Genomic DNA, 14456 nt, shown 5'->3' on the forward strand with positions numbered 1-14456 from the left:
CTATCACACAAGCCTGGGGATAGAGTGATTGGCCATGACAATCCGCTGTAATTAAAATGAGCTGATAATGATGTGTATGTGTGTGTGCTTAATGTGTATATAATGTGCATAATATACAGGTCTCAAAAAATTTGAATATAGTGGAAAAGTTCATTTCCCCCCTAATTTGGTTCAAAAACTGGATCTTTCATATATTCTAGATTCATTAGATATAAAGTAAAATATTTCAAGCCATTTTTTGTTGTAATCTTGATGATTACGGCTTACAGGTCATGAAAACCAAAAATGAGTATCTCAAAATATCAGAATAAAGAGGTTATAATACAGAAATGTCGGTTTTCTGAGCCTTTAAACTCTTAGTCTGGTTCAGTAAACACATCCACAATCATGGGGAAGACTGCAGACTTGATAGTTGTCCAGAAGGCACTCATTGAAACCCTCCACAAAGACAAAGGGTACAAAGAAAAGACAGAGGGAGAGAGAAAGAAGAGAGGGAGGGAAGGAGAGAAAGAGAGAGAAAGAGAGAGGGAGAGGGTGAGTGAAAGAGAAAGAGGGGGGCGAGTGCAGACGCATATGAGTGCTAATTGGACTGGTCAGACCGAAGGGCTCGGATGAGGCCATGTGTCTGAACTGGCATTAGGGTTCCAGGTCGAGTCCACCTCTCCCCTGTGCTTTGCTAATTCCCAGCAGCGTGGCGAGACCAGCGTCCCTGATTAGGGTGCTCAGAGTTAATGTGCTCCCAGACGTGGAGGATGCACTTCTCCCAGACACTGAGGGAACACTGTGTCGCTGCAGTCTCAGATGGGTGCAAATGAAAACGTCCTCTACACCCTTCTTTAGCTGGACAGGGTTTTTCAAATCAGTTCTGCTCGAATAGATTAAATTCAAGGCCAATTGAACGTCTATTAGTTAAAGAATCAAAAGCTTGAGAGACGTGGTTCAGAGAACTGTTTAATGCTACCATGTCACTTTTGTTTTTCACAAGAGGCTGTTCAGACAAATGGAAAAGAGGAATGGAAATGTTCTCAAAAGCCAGACTAATAAAGACTAATAAAACCTCATCTGGTGGTGGTCAAACTCAGGTTAAAAGTCTGGTGGTGACCATCACAAATGTATAGATAAAAGCTAAATGCTAAGAAAGTGTAAGAAATTGTACTAAAAGCATAAAAAAACTAATTGCTAGACTCCTATGAAAATGACTGAAGCAAAGTCACAGTGATTAAGTGAGTTTTAGGTGTGAGCAGAGTTAAGTGGCAGGTTAGATGTGATGGAGGTGAGGGCTTCACCTCTGGTTCTTGTCCTCGATCTGCAGGGTGTATGTGATGTCCTCGCTGCTCGGGGCCCTGCTGCTGTCCCCCCAGCGCAGCTTCAGGCTCTGGGGCCCCACGGCGGCGCACTCCAGACGGGGTGGTGCCGGGGGCAGCGGTCGGGTCCGCACCAGCAGGGGCTCACAAAGTGGACCGGCGCCGATCTCGTTCTCAGCCTGGACCTGGACGCTGGAGGGTGGGAGAGCAGCCAAACAAAAGCATGTCAAAAACACCGGTGACAAAACCATTGATTCAAAATGTATTTCATCACACCTGTGTCGAAAGAAGCAGATACAGTACACTCAAAGAGAAGTGTAATTTTTTTTTGTTTGTGTAACTTAACTTCTGTCAAATTATGCCCTCCTAGGGTCAAGCTGTATCACTCTTCCGCTTGTTAAAACAAACCCTCATCCTCAAACGAATAAAACACAAAAACAAACAGCTCCATTAGTTCATATTGAAATGACGGGGAAAGTGCCTAGAGAAGCCTGTGCGGGCATGCCCCCTCACCATTCCCTTCTCTCTCGCTCTTTCTCCTCAGGAACTCAGACTCAGTGTCTCCACAGACGGCTGAGACCGTGGCCCATGCCCTCACTGATATCACAGAGACAAGCGGACAGACCAGCGGCTGATACGGACACGTACAGCACACACGCTGCACCAGGTGACATCAGCCCATGTGCTGGTGAACCATATAGGTGAGGAGAGAAGAGAAGAGTAGATCTCTCGTCATAAAGGAAAAAAGATAAAAGGAGACACAGGATAGCAATAGCAACAACTGCTTATTCTAAAGCTGTGGGTCCCCTTCAATAATAGAGCACACTTGAATGACCTTGTATGCACTGTCCAGATAGGAGCATCTGTAAGGCTATTATCAAGACTTTTTCAGATGAATTTAGATGCAATGTTCCTTTTCTACCTGAAAAGTTGTCTACAAATGAGTCATTGGTAACCATCACAACCTATGATGGGCTTCTAGCTAAGCCCCTTAGATAATGGATGATTGTGAAGTAGCCACTGGGCATTTTCAGTATAATTCTCTCCAATGTCCCTGTTCCTGGCTCACCATCGAGAAGTTCTCTGGACTCGCCAAGTTGCAACCAGCTGGATTCTGTGTCCATTCACCACAACAGAGGCAACAATTATCCACATAATCCACATAATTGTCTGCATTTACACCATCCAGTGTGGGGTTGAAATCTTCAACACTCACAGCAGATTGTACACAGCAGGCATGGACAGTTTTTCTGTTTTCACCTGAATGAATAGGACTGCAAAGTACAAGGCTGTCTTGGAACTTCCAGCCATCAATGGTAAACATGCAAGCAAGCCAGCCAGCATGTTAGCATGTACATTACAACTCAAGGATGTCAGTCCTTAAACATTTAAACACCTTGCCATAAATGGTTCCATAGAAGATAGGAGATGACAGGGGAGTAATACTGTGTTTCTCCATACATTCACCACATATAGTGGGGTTCTAATTCTAAAATTCAAGAATTTTATCAGTCATTAGATAGAAACTAAATGAGAAATGAGAGAGAATGAGAGAGAGAGAGAGAGAGATGACAGCGCAGCCTAGAAGAATGAAAATAACTGATAAACGATTAAACGGAATGTTTTAATTAAAATGACAGCTATTGTCCGACACAATAGGCTTCCCTTTTAGCCTCAGGGAGAAAACGGCACTGCTGAGGATTCAAAAGCTATTTGCATTGATCGTTCCAATTCAGAGCCCACAATGCTACTAGGTAAATGCAATGCTTCCCACAGCATTAACTGTTAATGTTGAGATAAATTAGCTCAATGGTAATGAAACTGGTTTCAATGAGTAAATGGACTGAATCACATTAACATTGCCTATTACAATGGTCACTATTGCAGAGAGGATGATAAAAGGGCAAACGGAAAGGCGCACACTTATTGTCCCTTTCTGTTAATGTGAATCTGGAGAATGGTTCTCTCTCCCTCTGAACGCTCTTTATTCCCATGCGAACTACCGTGCAATTTTCTGCCATTAATCACCCACCCAGGTAAACGCTTTTATCTCCTCTCCTTAGCAGCTGTTACACACAGCTGAGCTGAGGTGGGAATTTAGAGCAGACACAGACACACACACAAACCCATCCTGTCTGCCTGGTACACTCCACTGAACCAGAAAACTGATAGTGTGTGCTTATCACTTGCTAAGGGATATGGGAACTTTAATAACAATAAAACTCATCAACAGTACCAAGTAATGAAAGCTAAAGAGAGCTGGTGGCTGGTTTGATTTGGATTTCTGCCTGGTTAAATCAATATGGTTTCTTTCTGTGGGTTTTTGTAATTTGTTTTTAAGGCTTCATTAAGGATGCAAATTCATTTAAAAAGGTGGGTATTTGGGTTGTACATTTTTCAAATGACTTGAATCAAAATAGTCTTCATCTCCATGAGTAAAATAAGAAGCTCATAAGGTCGAAACTGCTGTCCCTAGTGCTGGTCAGATTTTACAAACATGAAGTAAATACCCTCCTGTGTCCTACTCTAAGCCGGTCAGCATGACAGTGTGAAGAGGGCTCTATTAAAAGCATAACATTTTCACCCATAGAGAGACATGGAGCTCGCCTCCATTCATCACATGGGTACCAAAACAGTGCAGTAATGGCCCAAATCCTCACTAATGGACCACTAATGACCTTTCAAGCCCCAACTAATGCGTAGTGCTGGGAAACAGCACAGCAGAGGGAGGGGGAGACACAGAGAAAATGAGCCTTGAAGAAGCCTCTAAACTGGGCTACGGGTGAGGGGTAGGAGTGGGCGGTGGGGTAGGAGTGGGCGGTGGGGGAGTGGGCAATGGGAGAGCGGCGTCCACCACAGCCAGACCCAAAACTCTACAAACCTGTACTCGTTGTTCGGCTGAAGGCCCGTCACTACGTAGCAGGTCACATTGCCAACGGTAAATGTCTGGTCTCCCATGACGACGGAGTAGGAGGTGATCTCCGCCCCGTTGCAGGAGGGCTGCTCCCAGGCCAGGGGCAGGCAGGTGGAGGGGGGGTGCAGGTCGGCGTCCGAGGCCGGGGGCTCCTGGAGGAAAAGGGAGGGGACGGCACTGGGGGCGGCTGCGGGGGTCCGGCAGGTGACCAGCTCGCTATGGGGGCCCGCCCCATCCTGGTTGGCCGCCTGTGGGGACAGAAAGTCTGAGTCAGTGGGAAGGAAGTCTGGAGGTGGAAAGGCAAAAGCTTTGACTCGCCACCCTCTTTCACCTGTGATTCTCATGAACTGCTGCTACCTTGTGCACTGTAAAAAAAAAATCTAATCAAATCTAACCAAGTGTTATTAATCTTATATTAAAGCAACACCAAAGAGTTTTTTGTACATTAAAATAATGTTTCCAAAATCGTTTCAGTGGTTCATCAACTTGTAACAGGGTGAACGGCACTTCTGCATTAGCTTCGCAGCCCTCTATCGGCTATAACCGCACTGTGTAAGTTTGCCAGATCGGGTAGCGGATCTGTAGTTCGATGGAATGAGACATAAGAAACTACAAATTTGACTTGCGTTTGATGTCGCAATACATCATACTTTCATAAATCATGCAACATATTCTACCTTGTCTGTGGACATTGTTATTTGCAAAGCCAGTGCTGGATAAACAAATAGCATGCGTGCGACAGAGGGAAAGTTCTTTGGTGTTGCTTTAAAGGTGCTCTAAGCGATATTACTCAGTTTCTAAGCTAAAACATTTTTTCACATACAGCAAAAATCACGATACGCTAGCTGCCTGTTCCTTTAAAAAACTACAAAAAAAACGGTCTCTGTAGACAGCCCAGGCTCCAAATATGGCAATAAAAACAGCCTGGTCCAGGCTGCACCAGGCCGTTTTTGTTGCCATTCCAGGCTGTTTGTGCTGTTTTTGGGATGGCAGAGACCACAGTCTTTACAGTGTATTCAGGAGAGGCAGCTAGCAGATTGTGAGGAGATGTTTGCTGTATATGACAATAAATGTTTTAACTTAGAAACCATGTAACATCGCATAGCGCACCTTTAAGAGCAAAAATCAGCACAAAGAGACTCTCATCATGAAAACAAGCTAATTTGGCTACCAGTGCGTTAAGCAAATTTGTCTTGAAAACAAGCAAATTTGACTGCCAGTGGGTTGAGTAAATTTGTCTTGATACGACTCCTTAAAATAAGTCAAAATGATCTTACAAGAGAGCGCCAGGTAAGTCTCTTTGTACTGAAAACAATGGCAAATAGATTTTTTGATCTTAATATAAGATGAAGAACACTTGGCTAGATTTTAGGTGGTCAGGTATTCTCCTGAATCAAACCAAGGCGAAACAAAAGCAGACTTCAGTAAGATGGCTGCTGCATCAACAGCCTTGTTTTCCCCCCATTTTCAGCAAAAGGTTGCTTTAGTAGTCCAACATAATGAAACCTGCAATTCACAGCCAATTAATGACTAGAGTGAATTGGTCCGAAAGGTCATAGCATTCACAGCGCTAACAAGCCGTCAGTCATGACTCACACTCCTGGGAGCCTGCTTAGAACATGCCCTAATGAACGTCCTGGCAGCTTACCTGAACCAAGGAGTCCCCAAAAACTAACCTAACCTTTGAATTTCACTCTTGTTGATGTACATAACCAAGTAAACAAAAGTAATGTTTAATGGTAGAGACACATGTCTCAGCTTTACAATGAGTATTACTCAGTATACACCATGAGGAAGCTGCTGCATGTCTGAGTGTTTTCCTTACTGAAGTGAGGGATGGCAAGTATAAAAAAAACCACATAAAAACAAAACTCTTCACTCTTTTGATGTTGAGTTTGAAACAGACTGTGAAGCTTGAGAGGACCCTCAACATCTTTTACCTTCGCCATGCCATAATGGAGCATTTGACAGACAAAAAATGCTAAAGTCAATTTTCGTCTGCGCTTGTAGTGAAGTGTAGTGCAGGCTGAAAAAAGACTCGCTTGCCAGCAATCATCTCACAAAGGGCAGACCAAAATACACCCTCCGAAGAAATCAATGACATCTTGTTTTTCAGAACTCTGTCTTGTCTGTCCTGACAAATGCGCTTGAGTCATCGGTTTAATGACTGACACACCCCCTTTTCTTATAATTGATCCGAGGTGCTGTATTGTTGTTGCTTTAACCTCGCCTTCATGGACAACTAAAAGCCCTGCTTGTCCTTGCATAGAAGACAGTTGTATCACTCCCATGTAGCCTATGTCATTCTAGTGGACTATTGACAGGATCCACACTGATTATAGGGGTCCTCTTGCTTAACATTTAGTGTGGTTAGAAGTGTAGCCTACTGTGAAAACGCACGCATGCGCACACACACACACACACACACACACACACACACACACACACACACACACACACACACACACACACACACACACACACACACACACACACACACACACACACACACACACACACACACACACACACACACACTCTTGTCTAATGTAATTACATTATCCGATGGATAACAGTGGATTTTACACAGAAAGGGAGCAAAAAAGAATAAAGGAGACGAGACTAGACTAGACTAGAGATGTGGCTGAGGTCTCTCCCTGTAGCAGGGAGATGGTGGACACCTGTGGCTTACCTGTAACCTGCAGCAGTACTCCGTGGATGCCTCCAGGTCGGAGATCTCGCAGGACGAGTCCGCGCCGCGGTAGACCACCTCCAGAGAGTCCAGGTCCCGGCCCCAGGCCAGCCAGTACTCAGAGACATCGGCGCCGGAGCGCTCACAGCTCTGTAGAGGTGGAGAGATGGGACTGGTCAAGAGAGGGCCTGATGCAGGATGGCAAACAACCGTGTGACCACCAGAGTCAAACAGTGATGGCCTGCCTCTACATTTACTTGATTTTCATTTGTGCAAATAGATCTACCAGATTAAGTAAAATTGAGGAAGACAGTAATGGGTTAAATTAATACACGCGCGCGCGCGCACGCACGCACGCACGCACGCACGCACGCACGCACGCACGCACACACACACACACACACCCCTTTGGCTAGAGCTAAGGGTAACGTGATTGCTTTGCTCTTGTCTTTTGTTCCTTATGAGTTCTATCATCTTTCATCTCTATGAGGCGAGTCATAATAATGGGATGAATAGTGTTTCTCTTGAGTAGTTGCACAGGTAGGTTCATTTCTCTTTGTATATGCTTTTCTATGGAAGGTCCTCTGCAGTATGATAGATTGCACTGAAATCTATAAACAAGATTTTACCTTCAAGATCTCTACATCAAAGAGGCGTTGAGAGCTCTCAACATACATTTTGTCAGTACCATGATTCACCCACTACTTAGCATGTGCAACAGAATATATCCAGTCTGAAAGAAGATTTTCAAAGACACCCATGATGCTCACCTTATGAGACCTCAGGCTAATCCCCAACCTTAAATGCCTTCCAGAAAGCGATGACCGTGGTTGTGAAACCAAATGTGATGACTACCGGTAACTGATTTCTAACAATTGTTTTTCCCATTAGCGGCATTATGAGCTGGATCGATACTAAATTAAAAAGTATTCCACGCATCATGCAAGCTATTGGATTTTGGGATGTAGATGATTTGGTGCCCTGAAGTGTCTTCTCTTCTAACTGAATGGAAGAGTGGAATGACTGATGGATAGCTGCCTGGGATACTGAAGAGTATTCATATCTTTTAGCAGCCTATTGATGGCTCAGACAGGACGTCAAGGATGAGGACACCGAGTAAACTCAGTTATTACTCATGTCACCTTCACTCAGCCAATCATCTAGCAGGATATGCATCTGCCCATATCTAGAGGATGTATAAACAGGTTTGATTGTTTGGTTGGCCGCTGTGGGAAGTCCCCTACCTATAGCACAAGGAATGTAACCTTGTAATCCTGTGTATGTCTGACAGACATGATTAAATGGGATCTCGAGTGTGTAATGCACTACGGTTTGTCAGCAACAGGTTGATTGTAAAAGAAGAGCGATATTACATTTTGAATCACATAATTTGGAGTTTGGCTTGAAATTCTAGTAAGAAAGACAATTCCACCATCTAGTATTGTGGGATTGTGAGAGCTCCGTACCTCCCAGCTCACTGCTGCACTGGTGTGAGATGTCATGGTCACGTGGGGCTCACCGCACTGACCGGGGGGTCCTGCTGCCGTGGTGACCGTGAGGGCCTCGGAGTAGGGCCCCACCTGTGGAAAAGAGCGAGTGGCATGTTTATCAATCACGTCTGTCTTCACCCCACCAAGCCCCCTGCTCAGTCCAGCCCCCAAGCTGCCACACATCCGAGAGGAAGAGGCAATTCCCCTCCCAGCAGGCCCCAGCACTAAACAATCTGTTTGTGAGGCTGAAAGCACTGCACCATGCTGACCGCAACACTGTGCTGCCGATGGCAATGCGGAGGCTGGGGTGGACAAAAGTCCCTGTTGGTCAGTGGGAAAGGTTTTGTGTAGGAGCGGAGCAATGGTATTGACATTTAGGATGTTCTTGGATACAAATGAAGTAATGGGGAGGAAGGCATGTATTCACTCACCACATCACTCTTCTACCTTATTCATCTATCTTAATTTAAAAAGCAATATTGGGGGGGGGGGCGTGCACACAAGACCTTTAACTTGAAAGTGTTCTGCTCAGCATTTTTCATGGTTAATACACTCCGCTTAATACAGTGACCTTATCAACTGATAGTTATGAGGGAACAAATTGCACAAACAACCGCACATCCTCCACTTCATAACATGCATGATGAATAATCTGGGCCAAATACAAATGCCACTGGCATTCTGCTCAGGTTGATGGTCCTATTTTTATAGGGACCAAATAAACATATATGAAGCATGTCTATATATTAAGCATGTCAGTGTGCTGGAAGGGTGGCTACCATGACAATGAAATGTCCAGAGAAAATGTATTACAACAGGGAAAAAAATGGGGGGTTGTATGCAAATGTCTGCTATGAAACATTATGGTGCAAGAGAGTAAAGATATGAGCGCAGTGACTTGGTTGGTTTGATGTGCTAAACATCTGAGTTTTTATACTTTTGTACTCAATTTCATACAATCTCAGCTGTCTTTTGACTAGCTATCCAGTGACCCAATGTCAGTTTAATCTTAACATACAGTGTGTATCAGTGTAAAGCACATGCATGGGACCCACCCCGCCGTTGTTGGCAGCGTGCACGCGGAACGTGTAGGTGGCACCAGGGAGCAGGCTGCCCACGGTGCACTGCGTGGCCGCTCCGTGGTATACCTCCACTGGCTGGGCTTGGCGCTGGGCTTCAGCCTGCTGCTGCTGGTCCCCCTCCTCCTGCGTCTCTGTCTCCTGCTCGGCGTTACTCTCTACGGCACACATCTCCACAGTGAACTCGACCGCTTCGCCGGCGCCCTCGCACACAGGTCGATCTGCAGAGTGAGACGGGGAGGAAATTAAGGGAAATGAGGGACATTAAGCCCATCTTAGAATTTGTTTTGTTTTGAGTTTTTTTTTTAATTTTTTTTTTTAACCTGGTGGACAGACCTTATGTACGTTAATTAACGTACCACCTAACCTCACTGACCAAACACACATCCCTCACTGACACCCACCCATCAGACCAAAACAAAAGGAGCAGTTTCCTCAGCAACGCAGCCTCCAGATGAGCTTAGAGGGAGCGGGTCGATGGGAATGATTAGGAACAGGCTGTGAAAAGCATGCACAGCCTCGACAAGGCAAGGAAAGGGAGTCGGGTGTGTGCTTGGTCCAGCATGGCTATTTCAGTTTCATTCAAGGGGGCAATAGCAAGCCCTGAAGTGGCTGCTCACATAGACACTCACTGACTAGTGTTCAATGTTAGTGTTCTGTGTCAGTGAGTGTCTGGGTGGGGGGGCTCTTTGGTGGTGGATCCTTGCATCATCTCTACTGGAGACTGAGGAAGAGTCTAAATTATTTGTTGGCATCCTGGCACAGGTTTCAGGAAGGTACAAATGCATTTAGTGTTCGGGTTGTCTAATTACCCAGTGTCCAGTATGTGATGAAAGCTTTCGTTAGCAGAATTACAAACAGAGAGACCAACCGGCCAGAACGCAAATGCTTTTAACTTAATGGCTTCAAATCTAAAAATATCTGGACCAGTTGTGCTAATTAAGGCAAACACATACCTATAGTGGGAGGCACATGGGTTTGCAGACTAATGAGCCAAGAGATACTGAAAAGAGACACAACTCACCCCATTCTAAGTGGACCTCCTTGTGTTTGACATTTCCCATGACTCTCGGGGGTTGGCAGGCAGCCGGGGGAAGGCCCAGGCTTCGGACAGACAGGCTTTGAGAGTGCTGAAACATCACCAGCACACAGAAAATCAGCACACAGGCTCTGATTCAGTTTCCTGTGATGGATTGGCCAATGTAGACAGGAGCTACACATGCATTTGATCCATTTGTCATATTATATATTTTTTTCTCCTCATCTGACAAACACAATTCATAATTGTTCTTGATTCTTGAAGTCACTCAGATAAAATCTTCATATGTTTTCATTAAAACCATTGTGGGTTCTGGTACATGTGGTCAGACTACAAAGCTGGACTCCTGGCCTACCTGGCTTTGGCCTCCAGCGCTGAGGCAGTGGACCCTCAACGAGTAGCAGGTGGTCGGCCTCAGGCCATCACACACGCGCTCCAGGGCAGAGCCTTTGTACACCTCCTCCCACTGAGCCTCTGTAAACACACACACACACACACACAAAGTGTCACATTTTTTTTAAGATTTTAAAGGTTAGATGTAGTGGGTTTAAGGAGGCTGGTGCACTTTGTCTGTCTCTGGAGGGAGAGGCTCAATCCACTTCCAACAGTAATGGTCTCCAATGTACCACTTACACATTAGGTGCTTTTATTCCATCATACCTTGAGTCTCTTCCTCCAAGAGCTCCAGGATGTACGTCAGAACATCTGAGCCACCGTCATCTTCTGGAGGTTCTGGAGGATAAGAGAAGTAGAGAGAGGGTTCATTCAAATCATTATCTGAGCCATTATTGTAAGTATTACCTCCAGAGAGGCACAATGGAGCTGTAGGAGGCTGGTGAGGTGACCGCACCATGAAGCACCACTTACGCCATAAAGCACAGAAGCTGTGCGAAGTAACATCCCTGACGGCGACGTTGGTTGGCGGCCCCGGCTGGTCCGGAGTGGTCTTGCACACCAGCAACGCACTCGGGCCGATCCTCCACTCTGCACTGCAGGCGGTGAGCTGCAGGGGGCGACAAAGAGAACGGGATGGCAGATCAGTCCAGTGATTCCAAGTCTGCATTGTGTCCCACTCCAGATTGCAAACGAGGGTCATGTTTGCCAAGTACAACAGAGCAACACGAATGCCTCTTGGAGAGCGAACTTAAGTGGGCTGTCTTAACAAAGGCATCCAGGACAAACACTCTGAGCCGTGTCCCCAGAAACAGTAATACATTTCTACAAGGATGTAGAGACTTCAATCCAACACTGTGTGTCGTATTAGGCCACTTAGGGAATGGAGGATCTATTATTATGAGTGTCTTGGAGGGCAAGAACTGTTATAATGACTGACTCTTATTTTGTAGAAATGAGGACATATTAAATCATGCTAAAGGATGACTCTGCACCAATTACCAATCTATTACTAACGTTCCTACACGCTCTTCCATGTAACTATTCCTCAAGAAGACTTTGTGCCCAAAGACTGAACTGGACATTATAATGAAATGCCAACTTTGAAAAATGTTTTATTCTTGGTCTGTTGCTTTGCTGGATCTGTTGTAATTCCACATTATTTTCTCAGCCCATCAAGTAAATTCTCATTAGTGTTTTTTTATTTTTTTTTATTTGATCTAGTCTTCCAAATGGCTCTATATCTAACAGATACGCAACAAACTCAGGCTGCCATGAGATGCTGAGTTTCTTTACATTCTCAACTGGTAAGCATCCAATGCAAGTGCAGCCAAGAAACACAGTCTTCCCCAAAGTTCATGTAAACCTGACCCCGAGTGAGCCATATAGACAGACACCCGCTTAAACCCAAACAGTGGAGCTAAACAGAGGCTGCTCTCTGGGGAGCGCAGCCTCTGACTCAGCCCCGAGCGATTCCAAATGGCCCCCGGCCAATTCCCACTGACCTCCGCACAGCGAGGGACGAGTGCCCCCACCGCTGGCTTACTCATGCGGAGAAAATGAGCCTGCGACACCCATTACAAATCCACTTAACCCCCTCCCCAGAGCACGGCTCTTCCCCCGGAGGCATCAGAGTGCCAGGGGAAGAGAGTGGGTATAAGAGGTGTGAGGGCTGGTATTGGGTCAGGGGGTGCTGGATCTAATGCTGCAGGTTAGCTACAAGTTGTTTAACATGGTGGGCTTGGCAGCTCGGTTTGGGGTTTGCTCCGTATGATGCACAGGATGAAAGCCACTGAGGCTTGGAGGATGCTGGACTCACCCTGAAACTGTATTGGGTGCTGCGCTTGAGGCCGTCCACTCTGCAACTGACATCTGTACCATTGTACCTGGCGTGAAACTCTGGTCCCTGTAGACAGAGAGAGAGAGAGATGGAAGGAGAAAGAGAAGTAGGAGAATTATTTTAAAGGATAAGCCTTTCAAACATGCCTTTTGTTCAATAAAAGCTTTTTCACAACCTCCAGCGCTGAAGGGGACCTGATAGACTCACAAGGTCACCACATACCAAAGACGCAATACACAATGGACAGCTACAGCTATAACACACAAGCATCAAGGAATGAGACCACGTCGCATGGAAGAACACTGAATTTAAGAGGAAAATTTAAGAGTTTGTTGAATGAAACATTTTAGTCATTAGTTACGGTGATGACACACTCACTTTAGCATCACAGTAGGAGGTAGGAAGAAATGCGATTTAAGTCAGTAGCATACAATTCATCAGTGTGTCCAAAGTCATCGTCAGTGACTGAGACATCCTGAATATTTCCCTTGAGGGCAAGGCCATTTCATCATCATCATTTCCTGGAAGGCGCAAATCTGCATTCCATGAAAGTGTCCGCTGTGTAAAACCTAATTTGCAACGGGTTACTTAGGGACTGCAAACCTAATTTGATGTTCACAAGCACGTCTCCAGCTGCTTAGTAATCTGCCCATGAACAAATATTTTGAGATTGTGTTTGTTTATTCACTTTTATTTGTTTACACAGGTATTGTTTTAATCTCCTTTCACTTTTTACTTCCTGGTACATACCTTGCCAGCTTCTCCCAGTAATGAGGTCTGTTATGAGACACACAGTGGGCCAGCAAAATATATGGAATATGTATACTACTGCCATTATATCCTCATTATGAACTGAATAATGTGTTGCAATGACCTCTTGGTGAAGGAGCCTTTACTCCACTCACAGTCATAAATAAGCCAACACATACACTGCAAAAAATGAATTCTAACCAAGTGTTATTGATCTTATATTAAGATTAAAAAATCTATTTGGTATTGTTTTTAGTATGAAAAGACTTACCTAGCGCCCTCTCAAAAGATAATTTTGACTTAATTTAAGAAGACTTTAACTTATTTTAAGGAGTCTTATCAAGACAAATTTGCTCAACGCACTGGCAGACAAATTTGCTTGTTTTTAGGACAAATTTGCTTAACGCACTGGCAGACAAATTTGCTTGTTTTCAAGATGAGATGTCTTAAAATAAGTCAATTTTGTTTTTTAATTAAGTCAAATTTCACAAGAAAGCACTAGGTAAGTCTCTTTATACTGAAAACAATACCAATTAGTTTTTTTTTATCTTGATATAAGATTAATAACACTTGGTTAGATTTTGTTAGATAAGCAGTTTTTGCAGTGTAGGTTGATTAAATAAGGAAGATTTTACAGTGTTGCACGCTAAACTCTTTGGTCAGGAGTGATGTGTCGTCCCACCTGGCTGTCCTCCTGGAGCTCCAGGACGTAGGTGACCGGCTCGTCAGGGCCACAGCCTCCGGGGCGCACCCACTCCAGCGTGAGCCAGCCACTGCCGGCCCTCTGGAGCTGTGGGGCGGGGGGCAGCTGGGGCTGGCTGCCCGTCGTCTGGAAGGCCACCTCTGGGCTGTAGCCGCTGCAGGAGAACCAGAGGAGAGAACAGTGCAGAGCTGAGCAGATAGATGGTTTAATACAGACCCGCTGGCAAGCACAGAGAGGGAGAGAGACTTTATT

The 14456-nt window shown here is 45.1% G+C and overlaps 1 protein-coding gene across 1 annotated transcript in view; it reads right to left on the reverse strand.

Moving 5' to 3' along the window:
- The window catches only part of fndc3bb (fibronectin type III domain containing 3Bb), a 57681-nt gene that overhangs the window by 6606 nt on the left and 36619 nt on the right, over positions 1 to 14456 (reverse strand). Inside the window, exons 13-23 of the mRNA XM_076290554.1 lie at positions 14184 to 14358; positions 12731 to 12817; positions 11386 to 11521; positions 11179 to 11250; positions 10874 to 10992; positions 10504 to 10609; positions 9456 to 9700; positions 8377 to 8490; positions 6911 to 7060; positions 4186 to 4466; positions 1287 to 1496 (exon numbers count right to left, since the gene is read on the reverse strand). Of these exons, the coding sequence (XP_076146669.1) occupies positions 1287 to 1496; positions 4186 to 4466; positions 6911 to 7060; positions 8377 to 8490; positions 9456 to 9700; positions 10504 to 10609; positions 10874 to 10992; positions 11179 to 11250; positions 11386 to 11521; positions 12731 to 12817; positions 14184 to 14358 (1695 nt within the window). The remainder of the gene's footprint in view (positions 1 to 1286; positions 1497 to 4185; positions 4467 to 6910; positions 7061 to 8376; positions 8491 to 9455; positions 9701 to 10503; positions 10610 to 10873; positions 10993 to 11178; positions 11251 to 11385; positions 11522 to 12730; positions 12818 to 14183; positions 14359 to 14456) is intronic.

The sequence above is a fragment of the Alosa pseudoharengus genome, unplaced genomic scaffold (assembly GCF_046254945.1).
Source record: "Alosa pseudoharengus isolate Yale_2024_CS ecotype anadromous, Long Island Sound unplaced genomic scaffold, YU_APseudo_1.1 YU_APseudo_1.1_scf_18, whole genome shotgun sequence".
Lineage (NCBI taxonomy): Eukaryota > Metazoa > Chordata > Actinopteri > Clupeiformes > Clupeidae > Alosa > Alosa pseudoharengus.